Source organism: Culex quinquefasciatus, chromosome 1 (assembly GCF_015732765.1).
Source record: "Culex quinquefasciatus strain JHB chromosome 1, VPISU_Cqui_1.0_pri_paternal, whole genome shotgun sequence".
In the NCBI taxonomy this organism is placed as follows: Eukaryota; Metazoa; Arthropoda; class Insecta; order Diptera; family Culicidae; genus Culex; species Culex quinquefasciatus.
Genome location: NC_051861.1, coordinates 87,714,790 through 87,736,630, shown reverse-complemented (window position 1 = coordinate 87,736,630; position 21,841 = coordinate 87,714,790). Strand labels below are relative to the sequence as shown.

General features: G+C 35.4%; 1 protein-coding gene across 3 annotated transcripts in view; it reads right to left on the bottom strand.

Moving 5' to 3' along the window:
- LOC6050261 (rho GTPase-activating protein gacU) overlaps positions 1 to 21,841 on the bottom strand; it is a 45,626-nt gene that overhangs the window by 10,571 nt on the left and 13,214 nt on the right. For all 3 annotated transcript variants that reach the window (XM_038261611.1, XM_038261599.1, XM_038261605.1), the window contains one exon: positions 12,020 to 12,354. In XM_038261611.1, the coding sequence (XP_038117539.1) occupies positions 12,020 to 12,354 (335 nt within the window). The remainder of the gene's footprint in view (positions 1 to 12,019; positions 12,355 to 21,841) is intronic.

Sequence of the window (21,841 nt, the reverse complement as noted above, 5' to 3'; positions counted from 1 at the left end):
TACGACCTTTTTGAATATAAGGCTAGGTTTTATAAAACATTAAAATATTTTTCCGAAAAAGTCTATCTAATAACCTCACATTTGCGTCCAGGACAGCTAAAATTGGTTGAAATTGCTCGGAGTCATGATTTTTTGACAAAACTTTGTTTTGGCGAAATTCTACAAAAAAAAAACAATTTTTCGGACCACCCTATCACGGCGTCGGTCACACTAAGGGCCAAAGAAAAAATACCGGTCTAATAATTTTGGCCAAAGAACCCTCAGAATTTTTAGAACCTGAAAAAAAAACTTTTTGCGGTTTTCGTGGGAAATTGCTGAATAATACTTGATTAGGCTAGTACAAATTTTATTTCTAGTTTATGTTCTGCGGCCTTGTTCAAAGTCGAGAATCACAAAATGCCTCATACATCGTTACACTTATGGGACCATCCATAAACCACGTGGACACACTTAAGGGGGGGGGGGGGATATGGCGATTGTCCATGCTCCATACAATTGTCCACGGGGGGGGGTTCGAGATTACCAAAAAAGTGTCCACGTGGTTTATGAATGGTCCCTATGCTGCCATTCAAATATAGCAAATTATCAATAAATAATTAAAAAGTTATTTTTTAAAGCTTTTACGTCTTTTACAAGTGTTGGTCCCAAAAATGATGATTTAGAAAAATATTGAAAAAAGTTTTTTTTTTTAAATTGAAAATGTATAAATAAGCGCTATACAATCTATTATTATGTATATCTAGTTTACAATCGATTTTACAAGTTGTTTTTCTCCTATAATAAATCATATTTTAGTCAGTAAATTAATAATAATCAAGACCCTTATTTTTGGAAAAAAAAATGAAGGGTAGGGTGAAAAAACATGTAATAAAATATAAATTTTTCGAATACAAAAATCAAGACCAACATTTAAAAAAAGTCAAGTTATACGTGTTTAGCCTTTTCTAATCTGCCACGACAAAATTGGTTAAATTTGGGATAGAGACTTTTGAGGCATGCCTGTGCCCTTGATGAAACACAATCTTGATTTTAAAATAAGGCACGGTGTGTTTCCTAGAACAAACTTAAGATAAAAAATTCGGCAAGTCTGATATTTGGCACCATGAAAGAAGGGCTCTTTCCCGACATTTTGCGGGGTCCGGCGAAATATTTCGTCGAGAGGTTTAGAGCAACTTTTTTCTTCAGAAATCGATGGGTTCATGTTTATATCCGTCAAATTTCTTATAAATGTGCCTCAAGAGACTCTAAATTACAAATTTGACCAGATTTCTAGCTTTCTTTGAAATAACCCCAACATCCAAGCTGGAAACCTCAATACGACCACATAAAAATCATTTCTATGTACAATTTGTCATAAAAATACAGCAACAGATTGACCGGATACAAATTCGAGCTTAAACCATTGCTAAACTTAGAGTATTTCATTTAAAAGCTATTTATTACCCAAAAGGTTCCCAAAAATATTTTTTCAAAATGTTTTAAATCATTTTAAGTGTTGTATGGCAGAGAAATTACTCCAAAGTTATATAATGTTGCAAAAATAATAACTTTCTACTTAGCGCACGCAACAACTTTACGACAAACGCACCTCTGTTCAAAATGCATTACAAGTTGCGTTCAAACTGCAAAATCCAGCCAAATCCATCAACAATCAGCGTGTTCATGCCCGCTGAGTATTCCGTAACGAATTCTCCAGCCAACCTTTGTTCTGAAACGGCCAAGGCAAAGCAGAAACCCATCGAACCATGGCAGCTATCGCGGTTTCAAAATCTCTTCATAAAACCGCCGAGTTCTGGACGCGACTTTCAACACGCTTGGCAAGGTACCTAGGTACGTCAGTTGACGACTGTCACTATAGTTTTTTTTGAGTTATTAGTAAAGGACACTTATCTTGAAGTTGAATCTATTTTGAAAACTCCTCCTTCACAGTGAAGGGGATGGGCCCATCCATATCAAGTTCCACAAAATTACTCACCGCAAGCGTTTACTAAGCTGTTTAACCATCACTAAGTGGTGAGTCACTTTTAAGTAGTCTCCAACAGAAGCAACTGCAACAAAAAACTTTGCGGGAAAACCACTAACCAACCACTCTGCACGCGGGGGTGGTTTTATTAGTAACGATTAATTGCCTCTCGACGGGATTCGAACCGGGGCCGTCAAATCGCACTGCTTGAACTGATCGGCTTTAGTTTTTTTTTTCTTCAAACTGTTCAAACTCTTTCACGTAATTGAGGCTCAATTTTTCCCCGTTTATGCAGCTTCGACCGCCCGATCTTCACTCTTTCACAGCAAAAAAACGCACTCAAATCAGCCAATTTTTCGACGCTTGTTGGTTATTAAAACGCACGCGCCCGGATTATTATTAGCGAGGAGGGTTGGCGCGGGGGGTGGTGGGAGGAAAAGTTTATCGACGGTGAATTATTGGTGGCGGCTTGTTTACGTCGAAACACACAAACACACGAGAAGACCCGAGTCAAAACACTGCACTGCACTGAGAGAGCACACACCTGCGTTCACCTGCGTTACCACGGAGCTAGTGAATGAACGAGCTCGGTCTGAATTGGATTGGACTGTACCGTATGTTGTGGGGTATGCACCGGGTAGAGTGGAGTCCCCTTCTCTTCTGTGGGAGATATGAGCTGATCGATGGGGTTCTTATGGTTTGAAAAATTCCATTTTTGAAACATGTTTAATCAAAAATATGAATTCTTCAAAATGCTGAAGTTGATAATTTCATTTTACAAAAATAATAGTTTTAAAACACATACAAGCAGTTCTATGAGACTTTCCACTATTTTTTAGGCGATTCGTTGAAAGTTGGTTCAGTTCAGAATCGATTATCCGAAGGCCTCGGAAATATTTCACTTCGGATAATCCGAGGGGCGCGACAATAGTAAGAAATTAAATTATTTAATTAATTAACGGCAGGAATTAAATACATTAACGATTTTTACGGTCAAAACAACGCCACCTCTCCTTACACTACTTTGATTTGACAGTTGTTTGTTATTGTGTTTGGCGCAAAAATTTGCGTCCTCGAAAAGCAGGGCGAGCAGATAAGTGCCAGCACGGTACGGGCAAACCGGAAAAGTTCCGCAGCGCCATCCAGGGCAGTGACCAGGACGTACTAGGGACGATATCGAAGCTGGCCCAGCTGAAAGCGGCGCATTAAGATACACCTGGATGCTGCGTTTGCTGAAAAGTATCCTCGACTCCAATTCTTCCCATGGGCCACATATTTCGGCAAAAATGGTCCTATTTATTTGGACTGGTATTTTTTTTTTTATTTATTTTTTTTTTATTTGGACTGGTATCTTCGTCACCACTCCCGCTAAACAGCTGGGCATGTTCAACGAGACCCATCAGAAGTGGTTTTCCCCGATGTTGTCCCTATCGTTGCCACCCTCAACACCGCTGAGTCTTTGACCTCCGTTAGTCCCGTGACGACCTCCATCACCGGTACTACCATGGGCCCGTTGGAAATTCAATCGCCGGTTGACGGTGATGAGGACTCTTCCCGGGAACGGAAAGTTGTGTATTTGTTCACGTGTTAATCAAAGTCCTTAGCTATCGGCAACTTCACTGAGAGAAAAGCTCCTATTAATACCATAAGTTAAGTCTTATTAACGAGGTCCCAGCTGTGTCCATTGAAGCCCTCACGAAATTCATAATTAAGCTTATGAAAGCATTAGCAAAGCTTATGAGATCAGATCGAATCAGCGCATGCTTTACATAAGATTTTCCAATGCTGTTCGACCAATGCCACGTTGTTGTTTTTTTTTATAAGAACTGGCAACAAAGTTCATAAGATTTTCCTATGGATTTTATAGCTTGGACATTCGCTATTTACAAATGTCAGCAGTGTGAAAATAGCTTAAAACAATGTTATATCACCCAAACTTCAACATGGCGTCGGAAGAGCAAACTTGTGGGAAGTTGTTTCCGAGTGGAGGACCCGTAAAGTAAGTTATTGCTTTTTAATTTTTTATGGCATATAAACTATTACTTCATTACATTTACAGGACCACAATCGAAGGCTCGGTCCAGATCAATAGTGAAAACGAAGCGACGAGCCCATCCCTGAGCGCCAATTCACCGATCGAGACGCCAGTTGGAGGCTCCGGCAAGGACGGCATCTTGTGCCCCCGGCCAAAACGGACTCGCAAAATCTAACGTAAGTACTAGGGTGGGTACGTTTTTCAAAAAGTTCTCGGATCAAGTTTTAGTATGGTTCCCCTTGTAGGGCATGTCCATAGGGACTTTCATGCCAAATATCAGCTCATTTGGTTGTAAACTAGCTGCGCGCATCAGGGTTAAAGTTTACATGGGAATTACTATGGGAAATTGGAACTTTTTGTTCAAACGCTCTTACAGGTCTGGGAAAATCACGCGCCAACTTCTGGTATAGTCAGGCCTAAGGGGAATGGTCTGGAGAACACTTTTCCCGAAGAGAGCATATGGATTCGTTGTCCCTAGACCTGGCGCATCGGCAAACAATCCGATGTCTCCGGAATCAACGGTTTTCCCTGAAAAAGCATCAAATTTTCCTTAGCATGCTATGAAAGCTTGATGAACACCGCGACGCCATATGTCAGACAGCTACCACGTGGTTGAATTATTTGCAAAGAAATACGAATTTGCTATGCAAAGATTCTGAATTCGAATAAATAATGTCAGGATTACTACATTCCCCTTAGGCCTGACTATACCAGAAGTTGGCGCGTGATTTTCCCAGACCTGTAGGAGCGTTTGAACAAAAAGTTCCAATTTCCCATAGTAATTCCCATGTAAACTTTAACCCTGATGCGCGCAGCTAGTTTACAACTAAATGAGCTGATATTTGGCATGAAAGTTCCTATGGACATGCCCTACAAGGGGAACCATACTAAAACTTGATCCGAGAACTTTTTGAAAAACGTACCCACCCTAGTAAGTACACATGTTTGAAATTGAACCAGTAATTAACCTAAATTTCACTCCACAGACCGATCCGGTGGAATAAATCCCGAGCTTCAGCGAGAGTGACACGACGAGCTCTTCCCGGAAAACAATTCTGCCGATCGAGACGCGAGGCTCTTGCACGTCCCGGATCGCCGTTCTTTGACCGCCAAGGGCACAGATTTCGTGGCCGCCGGACAGATCTGGTGCGGAATCGGAGAAATCCGGGAAAGTAAAGAGGACATCCTAGTGAACCTGCTTTGGCGCGACTCTTCGGGGACCGGTGATGAAAACGGATTAGAGAGCATCGTTCTGGAGAACTTTGGCCTTCACAGTTTTCCAATCGAATCTAGATCTCAATTTGATATGTATGCCAGTATAAAACAATAATAATAAACACTGATATCCATAATAACATAATTATTAAAGTCATGAAAACCTTCTTACAAATATCATAAGATTGCTCTATGAAAAACACTGATTTCCATAATAAAACAATTGTTGATGTCATAAAAATCTTCGTACCAATATCATAAGATAGCTCGATGAAAATCTTAAGTAACGGCTTTGTCAAATTTCCCCTCCCAGACATAAGAAAATCTTATGACATTCGAATACAATTCTGATGTCGAATGATCATAAGACGTTCTTATGGATTTCGCCAGTACTTTTTTCTGAGTGTTGGCATCTTTATTCCAGACACTTCAAGAAATTACTATCTCAACATGGTTCCACCGACGGCCGTCGTTGGTTCCACAATTGATGCGATTTTTGTTGAAATAAATGAAACAACAGAGTTGAGTTATTTTATTTGCCTGTATTCAATAAAATCTACAAAAAATTCACCACCTAACGGAACTAAAGGCCTGTTGGGGTTGTTCCTTCTCACCGTGAAATCCTCCTTCGATAGAACCTGAGCAGCGTTCACCAGACCCCAACACGAACCGGTAAGTGCGGCAGGCAGGGGGGGGGGGGGGTGTACACGTCCAGTGCACACTCGGAGTCGGTTTCCCAGGAACAGCAGCGGACAATTCTTCCCAGAGTCCACCGAGAACTCGTTAGATCGCACCGGATATCGCACAGTAACAACTCGCGGGTTTTAGATTAAAATAACCGTGTAAAAATCGTCACTTTATTAACATTTAATAACTAACAAAGTACAAGTAATTGCGCTCGCAGCGCGGGCCAGAGGCCCTCCTGTTGGCGATCTCCTATCGGCTCAACTTGGTGTATTGGACTGTGTGTGTTTAAACCTAATTCCCCTGCAGGTCATCTTTAACCCACAAGACGATCCATATCACGCACATTAGCACCAAAATCCGGAGATAATGAGCTAATCCTAGGTGACGTCATTGATCTCTCTAGAGAGGAACAAAGGTATCAAAAGTGGTGAATATAAGATTGACCAGGGGTACATACAAGGGTGGATGCTACTCCCAAACAAGGCCATTTCGAGTAACCAACCCTGATGGTCTCATAATTATAATGGTCCACTCCCTCCTGGTTGCTCTTCCTTGACCCCTGATCCTGAACCAGCGAGCGTTAAAGTGGCCAGCTAGTCGAACCATTTGCCGGATTAATCACTCCAGCATCCGAGCGTGAGTGGACAACAGATTTTCATTTCATCCGGTGTCGACTTGTTGAAGGCATCGCTGTCACAAGCCACCACCAGCTGCAAAGAAATCTTGCTAGTGTCCGACGCAAGGCGCGTCCCAGGATCTCGTCATCGACGAAACCGCACTTTCCCAGCTTTTTGATTTGCTACTGGTCAATGTAATCAAAATCCGCCGGCTGCAACTTCTCCGCCTTTGGCACATTTGCATCGTCCTGCTCCAGAATTTTCTCCGCTTCTTTTTTTTTTATCCACCGCGACTAGAGGTGGGCAAAAAAAGAGCGAACCGCTCAAAGAGCCGGTTCACTTAAAAGAGCGAACGAACCGTGGCTCTCAAAAAAAGAACCGTGGTTCTTTTTTCAACTCCGGTCTTTCGGAAGAACTGATTCAAGATGGCATGATTTTTGTTATAAATATATTTTTTGCAATTCCGTCGTGAAACTACTTACTTTTCCTGTCATTCTTGAACGACGAAATAGCCTACTTTTCTGTACCAAAAATAACAGAATCGAATAGCAACACTTTTCAAAATAAATGCTGAAAAGTTCTACTTTTCAGCACTCAAATGGGTGCTGAAAAGTTGAACTTTTCAGCACTTGTTTTGAAAAGTAACACTTTTCAACATTTTTTTGATTTGATGACAAAATACATGAAAATTCGACATAAAACTTCACTCAGTGTGTGTTTTTTTGGAATTGCAAAAAATGTTGTATGGAACTCGTTGCAAAACTTGATTTTTTCAGCACTCTTCGTATTTATCCAACTCGGTGAACCTCGTTGGATAAATGTACGACTCGTGCTGAAAAAATCCTCTTTTTGCAACTTGTTGCATAAACTACTATTATTGAATTTCCAAAAAATGTAGCACTTAATTTTTTTTTTTTTTTGAGAATTGCAAATGCAATTTCAAATATTTAAATGCTTATAAAAATTAATCCCAATAGTTAATGATTTTCTAAACGAACTGAAAAAAACGCTTCATTGTACAACTGATTGTATATTATTATTCTGGTCATACAGAATACAAATTTGAGTATTTCAAATTGCATAAGTTGTAAAATATGACCAAAAATCTACTGAATCAAAACAAAAATCAATCCATTTGTCCAATAAAACTTAGGCGTTTATTGACTTTATCAGAAAAAAAAAAAATCAGAATGAATCAGAATGTAGAAAAGAGGTCACAGAATATTTTCTCCAAATAAAATATCAGCATTAGTTCTATTCTTGCAGAAATAAACGCAATTTTGAAATTAATAGCAGTTTTTCCAGCTTCCCAAGATTTAAGTTTGGATACTCGAATCTTAAGGTCCGAGAAGAAATTTTGACATAGAGACCATTAAGACCTATGGTTTTCAAGGGCATCTTCTCGTTTTGAGTTTTAAGTTTTTGTTTTATCAAATAATTTATAAAAGACCATTGTGAAATAACTTATAAAATCACGCGATTCTAAAAAAAAACCCTTTTCATCCAAATTTTGAAAAAGAGCGAAAGAGCCGTTCAAAAGAGCGGCTCTTTCTAATGAGCGAACGAAAATGAGCGGCTCCTAAAAAAGAGCGGTTTTGCCCACCTCTAACCGCGTCCAAACGCGAAACCAAAGCAAACTTGACAGCCAAGCGCGCGAAAGAAACGCGAAGCAAACCAATGTTTTCAAAGCAGGTGTGGCGCTGTCAAATGTCAAAAGACATGAGGAATTTAATTCCTTAATGTATTAAATAGCAAAAATTAATATATTAAAGCCTTTGTCACGCCCCTCGGGATAATTGCATTTTTTGAATCGTCTGCATTTTTGAATTTAATAGGCAATTTCATGGACTTAAATTTGGTCGCAGGACTCGGATTTGTTAACTGCTGAACAGTTCAAATAACTACTTAACTACTGAATTTGGTAAAAACTTACCGAATTTCGAAATTTTGTTCATTTTGATAGAGGGGTTACCGATCTCAACTTTAGGCTTCATCCATAAAGTACGTGCGCTTTCAGGGGAGGGAGGGGGATGGGTTACCGTAGGTGTGACAAGATGTGACCAAGGGGGGAGGGGGGGTTTGCGAGAATGTGACGTCACGCTAGGTTGTTTTTTTTTCTATGATTGCATAATATTAATTCGAAATGTACACAATTAAATAAAATCCTCGTTTCTAAAATTGTTTGCTTACTACTATTTAGAAGTACCGTCATCAGGGGTGAGATTGGGTCATACATATTTCTGCATTTTGTTTGGCCCAAACTCACCCCCAGACCCAATGTCACCCCTGATGACGGTATCACATTATAATTTATTATATAGTCACATTTTTTTCAGCTGGAACTTCAATATTTTGCAAATTCTTGCTTGATAAAAATAAATGCTTTGAAAGCAGGGTGTTCATAAGAAATAAATGGTTTGAACTTATAAGATACAAAGCTGTGAAAAACAGTTTTCAAGAATTTTTAAAACTTGAATGTTATACCAGATCTTCTAATTTTTAAAAGATACCAAACTGTTTTTTTTTTTTTGTCAACTACCTTGACTTTTTTCCGTGTAGCCATAATTGTTCTTAATTATTATACATATTATTATGGTGCAGATTTTTCCGGAATTTTTGTTCGTATTTGGCCAGATTTTTTTTTTTCAATTTGACCTGGCAACCCTGCAGCCATGGCTGCAGGCCAGATTGAAGACGTGAGGGTTTTGGTTCTTAAAGACGGGTCGATTTTCACTTTTCTGATGTCTACGAGGGGGTACCGATTATCCGATTATCCGAAGCATCCTTTATCCGAAGTTTCTCCATACATTTTGACAATTTTTTCCATACACGCTTCAAGCGGTAAGAAGGATGTGTTCCCGTGGTCGGAATGAGCTTAAATTGGGAATTTAGACCAGTGATGGGCCAATCTTTGATTTCAAGTTTGCAATCGAAAATTACTCTACCTTTTGTTTTATAAAGTGCACCGTTTTCAAATTATTCTTATTTTTAGGTATTTTTGCCTACCTCACCTCACTGAGGCAAGGCTATAAAATCACTCGAAAAATGAACTTCTTAAATACACCTCCTAGATATACCTTCACGTATACCTATCGACTCAGAATCAAATTCTGAACAAATGTCTGTGGGGATGTGTGTAGACATGATTTTTTTCCACACGATTATCTCAGAACTGGCTGAACCGATTTTGGCCGGATCCGCCTTATTCTGTTTAGTAAAGTATTTAAAAAGTTATGCCAAGAAAAACATTTGTGTAGATACAAAAAAGGGTGATTTTTTGCATAACCTCAAAAGGCCGGCTCTTTTTGTTTACGTGCGAGAGTCGAGCCAGATGCGAAACGCCTGGTTGCCACATTGCTTCAAATGAGAGTCTGCATGTTTTCTGGAAAAGTCTGTATATGTTTTTTTCATAAACTTATTTTCATTTTTATTTTGTTAATGTGAGGAAGGCACCACCCACCTAATGGTGGATTAAGAAACGTTTTTAATAAAAAACCGTTATTTTTCTGCAATTATTTCATGTAAAAGCAACACGCAAAAAAAATCGAAGGACTGAGAAAAAGTTATAAAAGTTATTTTTAATACTTTGTTGATCGGAATCAGCACTAATTTTTCAACTCGTGATAAATCGGAAACTATCCGTTCAATTTTCAATGTTAAAAAGTAAACCTTTGTTAAATTTCCTACTGTTTTAAAAAAAATAAATTTGTTATTTTAGAATGAAGCAAAACTTTTTTACACTTGCTTTGGATATTTTAATATGTTGGCATTGATTTCAAAATGATTCTAAAAATCAGATACAAAGGGTGGCAACAACCAGCATGTTGCACCCAACCAATGATTGCCAAAATCTTGGAGCATCTTCCTCCCGTATGGATTTAGAATTGAGTTGTTGTTTGAACATTCCGTGCGCAGAATCAACCCACTTCAAGCGAATCATCTCTGCGGTAAACTGTACGCAGTAGGCCTGACCGCTTTGACGTTTGTGAAGTTTCAATGCATTCTAATGCAAAAAAAGGCTTTAACTTGAAAACGGTGCTTTTAATGAAAATTTCACTTAAGTGCTTTTTGATTGCAAATTTGATTTTACATCGAAAAATGAAGTTGAAAAATTTTTGCGACCAATATTTCGATTTTTTGAAAAAATAGTGTTGGTTCGAAAATTCATAACACGGTCAAAGATTTTTTGCACAACCTGGAAATTTCTGAAAAGTTGGCATTTTATGTCCTCTAAAACATATCAAAAAATAAAAATAAAACTAAAAATATTGTTTTTTGAAAATCAAGTTTTAGTGACAAAAAGTTAAATTAAAAATCAACCATTTTTTTTAGCCGTGTATCATTTTTTTCAGTGTAGTCCTTATTCATACCTACAACTTTGCCGAAGACACCAAATCGACCAAAAAATTCCTTCAAAAGATACAGATTTTTGAATTTTCATACATCATTTTTGTATGGACTGCTGCCAAATTTGTTTGGAAAATTATATGGACAAACTAATGATGCCAAATGGCTTCTTTGGGCGTAAAAAAAAAATAAAAACAAAAAAAAGGCACCAAAAAAGTTTTACCATTAGCCAAGACAAGAAAAATCTAAGAAATTTTAAAATGCTCAGATTTTTATTAATTCTTTTTAATACTTTAGAATGAATTACTTTAGCATTATTAAGCAACGGAACTTTCAAAGAAAATGAGTTTTAGAGCTTTCGTAAAGTAAAGTTATTAAAGTTATCTTGCTGGCATTGCTCTGATGCACCACATAAAATATTTTAATTTTCAATATCGTCTATCAAACCATGTTTTAAGAAAAATCAACAAAGGCGTTATTCGTAAAGTTTGTTTAACACAAAATTTTAGTCTCACAAAATCAATTATTAAATCTTAATTATTTCGTAGCCATCGTTATATCCCACGTCTAAACCAATTTACCCGGATTTTGATTTTAAATACCCCATTGACTCAACTCCAGTTCAAAACGCTGAATCAGCTGTAGCTGACCGTTCGGCCAACATGACTGAGCGGGAGGTGCCGTTGGTGTTGTTTCATCGAAGGATCAAATTTCCGCGATACGAGTTTGTTGTTGTGTGTTTGTGTGCAGCATGTGATACATTTATATCACACAATCATCGGGTGTATCACGTTCATCACATCTGCATAATCGGCGATTTCCACCGCTAAATGGTCGAACACACGCGGACACCTTCTCAGGCTGGGGGGCGCATGTGGTGCGTGCACCCGTTCATATGCGATTACAAAACGATCAATTACAAATCGGGAACACTTTTCTTGTTTGTTTTTTTTTTCCACATCACGCTCGAAATTAACGATCATTGCAAAGTGTAAATGGAATTTAACACTGGGCTGGAGGCAAATTTGTGAAACATTGTATGATTCAACGGAAATATTATCAAACGATTGTATCGAAACTGTTATCCGAATCCGATTTCCCGTTAGACCTCCGTCAACGTTCCTCATCTTAAACAAACCTAAAGTATCAACTTACATTCGCTGCGCGTTCAGCAAATCCTGGAACGACGAGTTGCTCTGGTGCGTGGCCACTCCCTGACCCGCCATCGCCCTCCTACCCTGCTGATACTGCTGTTGCTGGTACTGACTGTTGCTGCCGCTGTTGTGACTGATCCGGGGTGGCAAGCTGGCAAACTCGATCCCCTCGCTGGACGGAAAGCTACCCGCGTACCGATGCAGATACGGATTCGGCAAAAACTGCTGACTTTGCTGAAGTTGTTGCTGAAGCTGCTGTAGGCTGAGTTGCTGCTGGGTTGGCGAAAAAAGACCCGTCGTCGTCGAAGCCGAGGAATTTGGCGCGTCAAGGTAGCCCTGAAAGAGAAACCAAGAGGAGGAGGAAGGAAAAAAAACTGTCGTCAGATTTCGTCTTTAGGCAAAACTGGTCACCAGCATCGGCATCATCAGAGGAGGCTGAGTGCTCATGTGACCGTGATCGGTGATTGACAGCGTGGGTGGGACCGTTTTGGGATCGCCTGCTACGAACGCGAAGAGGTGTGAACTGGTTGATCGAATGTCAATTCCGCGTAATGCAACCTTCTTCCGTTGTGGTGGATGAAAGAGATGCAGAAAGATATTGGTAGTAAGAGATTCAAGCCAAATGGATACTAAAAGAAAGAAATTTGGTGGTGGTTACACTGTGCACCATAAATTTCTATTAAGAGGATAAAAATGGTAATATTCAATATAACACCCTTTTAAAATGATTGCCTTAACGTGAAGACTTCCATCATTGTCATGATTTTTCCTTCAAAGATATACATTTTGCGTCGCTTTCAATATTTTGACAAAATTCCTTCAACAAGTTGTTTAGAATAGTGCCACACATGCTGATTCCTTTCAGTAACGATTATCCCATTCCTTGTTAAGGGCCGGTATGCTGTTCAAAAGAAAGGGGGTCAAGAAACAGCTTTACGAACGGTAGAACAAAAGAGAGGGAACGTTTTCTTGGGGCTTTTCTTCACCCTTTCTGGCTTGCTTTCGCTACCGCTCTTCCCATTTGAAATTTTTCTTGACCGGTTTCTTCCGAAGTGCATACCTTACATAAGTTATAGAAATCGCCATTAATCAATGATTGCCAACTGCACGGATAGAAATCCTGTCCGAGAAATCGACAACATTGTTGTCGATTTGCTCTAAAATTCGTTTCGTAATGTTGTCGACCAGTCGTCCGGTAACATTTGCATTGAAATCGACAACAATGTTCTCGATTCTGAAGCGTGACGATTGGGTACGCCTGGCTCAAAACAAAAAGCACGCAGCCATCCCAAACGAAGGGTGGCGGTTTAATCGGTTTTTGAATTGACCGTTGGTTTTGGTATTTGAATTGACCGTTGGATATTTCTTTTGGTTCAGTAAAACAGTTGGTTCGTTTTTTTTTATTTATTTAAGCAAAAAATACACCATTAATTATAAAAAATAATCTCTCGCTCTGTGTGTGTGTGTGTGTGTGTGTGTGTGTGTGTGTGTGTGTGTGTGTGTTTGGAATTTGGGAATAAAAGAAATTAGGGGTTTGAGAATCTGGAAATATGGGAATCTGGGCATTAAAGAATGTGTAGTTTTTGGGAATTTGGGATTTTCTGAATCTGGTAATCCCGAATCCAAATTGGTATTATGTTATTTTACAAATTTGGAAAGATGGGAATTAAAAAATTTAGGAATTCAAGAACCTGGTTATGTGGAATTTTGAGATCTTGGAATTTAAGAATTAAAGGATTTGGGAATTGGGGGATTTGAGATTTCGTGATTCATGAAAAACTGGGAATTTGGTAATCTGAAAAATTGGAATCGGACATTCTGGAAATTTGGGAATCATAAAATGTGGAAATTTAGGATCCGCGAATTCGGAAATAATTGGTTCTAGAAGAATATGTAATTTTAAAAATTTGAGAATATGGGAACTCAGGAATTTGAGAGTCGGGGATTTTAAAAATTTGGGGATTATGAAATTTGGAAATCTGGGAATTCGGTATTTTGGGAATATGTAAAATGAGTATTTGGGAAACCAAGAATCTGGGAATTTGGGAAACTAAGAAACAAGTTATTTAAGGATATAGTATATTTATGGAACATGGGAATTTGGAACATTTTGGAATTGGAATTTTTGGGGACTTGGACATTTTGGGGAAGAGGAAATTCGGGAATTTATAAAGTTTGGATGTGAGGAATTTGAATATTTGAAAAATTGGGAATCCGGAAATTCGAGATATTTGGATATCTGAGAAATATAAAATTTGAGAATTTAGAAAATAGTGTTTTTGGAACCTGGCATTTTAAAATTCTAAAATTTGAGTTTGATAATTTAAGAATTCAAGAATCTCCGAATTTTAGAATTAAAGATTTTAAGATTTTGAAATTTTAGAATTTTCGAATTTTAGAATATTTGAATTTTAGAATTCCAGAATTTAAGAATTTTCAAATTTTAGAATATTCGAATTTTCGAATTCTAGAATTTTAGAATTTTAGAATTTTAGAATTTTAGAATTTTAGAATTTTAGAATTTTAGAATTTTAGAATTTTAGAATTTTAGAATTTTAGAATTTTAGAATTTTAGAATTTTAGAATTTTAGAATTTTAGAATTTTAGAATTTTAGAATTTTAGAATTTTAGAATTTTAGAATTTTAGAATTTTAGAATTTTAGAATTTAGAATTTTAGAATTTTAGAATTTTAGAATTTAGAATTTTAGAATTTTAGAATTTTAGAATTTTAGAATTTTAAAATTTTAGAATTTTAGAATTTTAGAATTTTAGAATTTTAGAATTTTAGAATTTTAGAATTTTAGAATTTTAGAATTTTAGAATTTTAGAATTTTAGAATTTTAGAATTTTAGATTTTAGAATTTTAGAATTTTAGAATTTTAGAATTTTAAAATTTTAGAATTTTAGAATTTTAGAATTTAAGAATTTTAGAATTTTAGAATTTTAGAATTTTAGAATTTTAGAATTTTAGAATATTTGAATTTTAGAATTCCAGAATTTAAGAATTTTCAAATTTTAGAATATTCGAATTTTCGAATTCTAGAATTTTAGAATTTTAGAATTTTAGAATTTTAGAATTTTAGAATTTTAGAATTTTAGAATTTTAGAATTTTAGAATTTTAGAATTTTGGAATTTTAGAATTTTAGAATTTTAGAATTTTAGAATTTTAGAATTTTAGAATTTTAGGATTTTAGAATTTTAGAATTTTAGAATTTTAGAATTTTAGAATTTTAGAATTTTAGAATTTTAGAATTTTGGAATTTTAGAATTTTAGAATTTTAGAATTTTAGAATTTTAGAATTTTAGAATTTTAGAATTTTAGAATTTTAGAATTTTAGAACTCTAGAAACATAGAATCATAGAACAAAAAGAATTTATTTAATTTAATTTCATTTAATAAAAATATTTTTTTTGTTTTGAAATATTTTTAAATTAACAATCTAGAATAATTCAATATAAATTTTTGAAAGTTTAGAATTGAAAATTTAAAAAATTTTTGGATTTTAGAAATTTAGAATATAAAAATTTTAGAAATCTGGAATTTAAGATTTTTAGGTTTGGAAAATTTCTGTGTTTTAAAATTTTAGGGATTTGAAATTTTATAAAAATAATGATTTGAAATTTGCAAAATTTTCGAATTTAAAAACTTAAGATTTTTAGAACTATTAAAAAGTAGAAGTATAAAATTTTAGAATTTTAGAATCTTAGGATTTTAGAATTCATAACTTTAAGAATTGTAAAATTTTGGAATTTCAAAAGTTTTGAAAAAACTTAAAGAATTTTTAAGAATTTTAAAATGATAGAACTATAGAATTGTAAAATCATAAAATTATATATTTATAGAATAGAATTAATAAAATTTATTGAATTTATTTTTATCTTTGAATAGAATAGACACTTTTTTTTAAATGTATTTAATTCAGAATATTTGAATATAAAATTTTGAAAGTTATGAAAATTTAAAAAAAAAAATAAGAATTCTAGAATTTTAGAATTAAAAAATTTAAGAAATCTAGAATGAATTCAAGATTTTTAGGTTCAGAAAATTTCAGTGTTTCAAAAAAAAATCAATTTAGAATTATAAAATTTTAGAAGAGATTTGAGAATTTAAAAACTCTTGAATGTTAGAATTTGAATTTTAGAACTTTAGAATACAAAATTTAAATTTTTAGATTTCTAGAATTATAGATTTTTAGTTTTGAAATTTGAGTGTTTGTTATTTCAGAAATTTTGATATTTTTACATTTTTGAATTTAAAATTTTGGAAGGTTCAGAATTCAAGAATTTTTAAAATTCTAAATTTTTGATTTTAGGTGATAGGAGGAGGAGGAGGAGGAGGAGGAGGAGGAGGAGGAGGAGGAGGAGGAGGAGGAGGAGGAGGAGGAGGAGGAGGAGGAGGAGGAGGAGGAGGAGGAGGAGGAGGAGGAGGAGGAGGAGGAGGAGGAGGAGGAGGAGGAGGTTCTTTGTTCAGGCGATCATTCCGCTTTCCACCTTCTCAAGGTTATCCGTGGGCAATGGTTCTTCCGGAACTAAACCTCTGCTCGGCTTTTTGCTCACTCTCGACGCTGGCGGTGCGGTTCGATATCTATGACTTCTCTGGGAATGTAATTCCGAAACCTCCTCCAGCACTGTCCAACACACTGTCGAAGCCAGCAATTTCTTGCTTGGTAAGGTTGACCCGGACGCAGTGCTTGCAGCTGGACACTTTGGCAGAACTGCACGCACGTCTTTCACTTGGCCACCACCCTCGGAATGGACCGGTTACTGGGCTACCGGCAACGATTTCCCGAAAACATTAAAAAAAAACTTTGTACAAACAAACTGTCACCACAGCCGGGTTGACGTTTTGATTTAGGCTGCGTTTTGACAGTAGTTACGCTTCGGAAAAGAGTGACGGAAAAATTTTCGTTTTCGAAAACAAAAGTTCTCGAAATCGCGGAGAATGTTTTCATTTTTGAAAACATTGTAAACGAAATCGAAAACATTCGATGTTATCGATTTTAAAACAATTTGTTTATGATTTTTCGGACAGGATTTCTATCCGTGTGGGACGTCAATAACTGTGCCACAAAATTATATACATTTTGAAGCACAATTGATTTAGATCAAAAATTTCTTCATTGGCTTCAAGAAGGCAACAACCGAAAAAAAAATCAAACCATCCACATTAACGACCCCCGGGTCTTTTGTGGTCTCTATTGCAAGTTTCTGCTCGAACCTAGGAGTCCGAAGGCTTGACTGGGGAGATCACCCAAACCTCTTTTTACTCCAAGGAACCTTCCACCCCAGTGTTTGAACTGACGACCTTTGGATTGCGAGTCCAACCGCCGCCAGCGATTCCACCGGAGTAGGCTTGGTTTGGTGTGTTGTTTGTACTTATGGCATGGAGACAACTCCTACACCTGGAATGACTTAACGGTCTAACAACCAAGGCCGGGACCGACATTTTACTTCCTCATCCGATGGAAGGTTGCAGCAGATGGGAATCGAACCCAGAATCATCCGCTTACAAAGCGGACAGCGTAACCATTCGGCCACGCACTGCCACAAGGCAACAACCGGCACATGCTGATTCTTTTTGATGCTGAAATTCGTTAAATTGAATTTAATACACATTTTTTATAGTGATGATTAATTTTCTTCGAAAATGATCAACGGCTTCGCCTTAATTTCCAAAATAATTCTTACGAAGTAATCTAAAAATTTCACAAATCCGCTGAAACAGTTCAATAGGCAAATATGCGTTTGTAAACAAGCAGTCTATCTTTTTTTAGAGCGAGTCCACGAGCAAAGCATACCCATCTCGCATCGACCTCACCAATCTGCCTGAAATTTTCAGGGGTTTTTTTGTACATAAACAACTAGCATCTGGGCAAAATATGAGCACTCTAGTTCAACGGGAAGTGGGGCAAATCGGGACACAAAGTTTGAAGGTTCAAAACCGTCAAAAATCTTAAAAAGGCTATAACTTAGGCAAAATTCAATTTATTTTCAATATTTTAAATGCATCTGAAAGGGCATAAAAAATGCAACACAATGCAAGGAGAAGCATCCCAATTGGTTAAATCTAAAGGGAGTTATTGGCATTTTAGTGAAAAAATAGCATAATTTTCATCCTCGAATAAAAAACTGTTCCATCAACATATCAACTCGGTTCGACCTGCAACTTGTAAGGGACATCTGAGACTTTCATCTGAGACTGACAACGCTTTGGATAAGGCAGTTTAACATATTAAATAGACACTTTTACTTTTAGTGATTTTTTTGGTTGTAATTTTTTGCTCGGGGACCCCTTATATCCCATTTTCTGGTGATAATTTTATCATATTTGTGTTCCTGAGACAATTTCATAACAGAAACATGCATAAAAATGTATATTTTCATCCAGTTAAAAATTAAAAAAAATCTTCGATTCACATTTATTGAAAATCAAGTTCGTTTCCAAGGATACTAGATGACACCAGAAAAAAGCAGCTTCTTAATTTTGTTTAACTTTCATCATTTAAGGGCTCAAAAAAATCAAAATAAAATTTTTATGCGTGTTTCTATTGTGAAATTGTCTCAGGAACACTAATATGATAAAATTATCACCAGAAAATGGGATCTAAGGGGCTCCCGAGCAAAAATTTACAATCAAAAAATTCACTAAAAGTAAAAGTGTTTATTTGATATGTTAAACTGCCTTACCCAAAGCGTTCTCAGTCTCAGATAGTAGTCCCAGATGTCCCCTACAAGCTGCAGGTCGAACCGAGTTGATATCTGGATGGAACACTTTTTTATTTGAGTTTGAAAATTATGCTATTTTTTCACTAAAATGCCAATAACTCCCTTCAGATTTAACCAATTAGGATGCTTCTCCCTGCATTTTGTTGCATTTTTAAGCCCTTTCAGATGCATCTTAAAATTTTGAAATTTAATTGAATTTTGCCTAAGTTGTAGCCTTTTTTAAGATTTTTGACGGTTTTGAACCTTCAAACTTTGTGTCCCGATTTGCCCAACTTACCATTGAACTAGAGTGCTCATATTTTGGCCAGAAGCTAGTTTTATATGCACAAACAACCCTTGAAAATTTCAGGCAGATTGGTGAGGTCCAAACGACGTCCCATACAAAGGGGTATGCCCTGTTCGTGGACTCGCTCTTAAAACATCATTATCTCTGGTTCATTTTCTTTTTATTCCATTTTCATTTCACTTATTTCGATGTTTAAGCATTACTTAAGTCAAGTTGGTAAAGAAGTTTGCGGGTGCCTAAAGAAAAAAAAATACAGAATAATCTTTGAAAAAGCATTGATAATTTGAAATTTCGATTATCCCAACTCGATACAGTCCAGATTCGGTTATCCGAAGGTCTTGAATAAATTTCGATTAGGATATTTGAATCTTCGGATATTTTATATGTTGTCTTGACCAGGGCTGTGGAGTCGGAGTCATCAAAACTCCAATTGCTGGAGTCGGAGTCGGAGTCGGAGTTTATTTACTGTTTTTTTTTAAATCGGAAAAATTAAGGTTCACTATCAGCACTTAGCAAAAATGATAACGTTTTTAAAACATTTGTAAAATTGAAAAAGTTATCAACTTTTATATCAATCTATTCCTTGGAACTCAACATTCTCATTTTATATGCAAATACAAAAAAAAATCAAAGTGTCAAAAATATGTTGCACTTAGTTTTGAAACAATCATTCAATATATTAAATTTATCGATCACCTTAATGTTTACAATATATCTACACAAATCTTAAAGTGTTGAACAAATCCATATTTTTAAAATACCGTTAATCTTGGTGACATTGGTAGAATTTCAATTCAACCGGTAAGATTTTTCTCAAGAATCACGCAATGTCCATGGCAAATAAATTGAATAGAGCTAGTTACGTTGAAAGTTGTTAATTTCAATACCACAGTTACTTTGATATATCTGATCAAATAAATAGAATTTATGAAAAAATATTCATTTTTTTTAATTTTATTAAACATAAGCTCCGGCCCGCAACAACTTCAGAAATATCAGTTACATGATAGTTACTGTGTTTCTCAAAAATTTCAGCCTAAAAGTCAGAAAATTCATTTTATATTTAAAATCGATCATGAAGGCAAGGATATCCCTTGAAGATCTATAATGTTTTATTTGAAAAAAAAATAACAATTCAATATTTGTTGAGTTAGTTCAGGGGTGCCCAACTTTTCGGCCCTGCGGGCCAGATCTGATATTTCTGAAGTTGTTTAAAATTTAAAAAAATAAACATTTTTTCATAAATCCTATTTCAAACAAGTGTTTCAAATATGATTCATATATCTTAATTTTAAGAAAAAAAAACAAAGATAACTTTCACCGATGTGTTTATTGGATTTATTTAGTTTTGGGTGCAATTGTATTATAATATTTTTTGTCAGTTGAAGTTAAATACCCTGATATCATTTATTAAAAATAACATGTAAATTGCATTTCTTAGAATTATTGGCGTTAATGAAAATATTTTTTTTTGCTCTTTGATGTTTTGACTCATTTTGAAATATTTTTTTTATATCTTAAAAATATTTGCAGTGGTTTTTATTTCCAATATGATTAATTTTCTTTTTTAAAGCTTTTTTCCAGTAAAACTTTATCACTGAAAAGCTGTTCTGAAAAATTTCCTTATCCACTTATGAAAAATCAATTTTAATCAAAATCCTCAAAAGGCAATATTTTAATTAGAAGTGAAATCAGCCAAAACTTAAAGAAATTGTAGTTTAGTATCTTTTTGAAATCTGTTTGCAAGGATGACAAGAATAAAATCCAAAGAATGTTTAAATGTGAAATAACATCATTTAACAAAATAAAAAGGCAAAATCCAAAAAAATACTTTGAATTGGCAACATTTTATGTCAAAAGCAAAAAAAAACAAAAAAATGTTTTGCTATTATATCTAAAAGATTGATCTCAAGATTATTTTCAAAATTTTGACACTCAATTTATTTATTGAGTTTTTCAATGTGAGCCTTAAGGGCCGGTTATAGAACTATTTTGAAAAGCCGTCGCGGGCCGGATAAAATGGCTTCACGCAAATGGATCCGGCCCGTTGGGCAGGCCTGAGTTAGTTTATTAACTTTTAATGATTGCAAATTTAAGGTTGACTAAATAGAAAGTTCTTATTATTCAATCAACAAAATCAAAATTTAATTACAAATTTGTTCTACTAAGAATTTGTATAAATCTGAATATTTTTTTGATTTGAACTTGAAACAAAGAAATTTATTATGACTGATCTTAGTGTGAAATTGTTCAAAGAATCCGATAAAAAGGTCTGTTTTGCGGTTTGATCTCATTTTAACTGAGAAAAACATGACACTTTGAGAGTATTTGAAAAGTCCGATTTATCAATGTATTAATATTTCTAAGTAATAAACTTTCAAAACATTTCAAAACGTGTTGAAAACTACTTCTTGAGATAATCCGAACACTTATCTACTAAGCTTTGTATGATTCCATAACATTATTTTTGTATTAAATTCGTATTTATCATTCTGCAATACAAAAATTCAAACTGTCAATGTCACACCGGTTTACGGTATTCGTTCAAGTGTAAACTAAACATGTGAGTGATGCTATGAATACATTTTTTAGGTTATCTTAACCCCTTCCCACCCAAAGGAAAATCGAAATTTTTTACGTTGTTTATCATTACTCGTAACTGGATAGATCAAATTGGATGACATTTTCATGGTTGTAAGCTAATTTAAGAGCTTACATACATGTAAATCGGCAAAAATGTCAAAGGTTGGTTTGAGCACAAACATAAACTTTTTTTAAATCTGTATTCAGGACATTAAAATATACATTT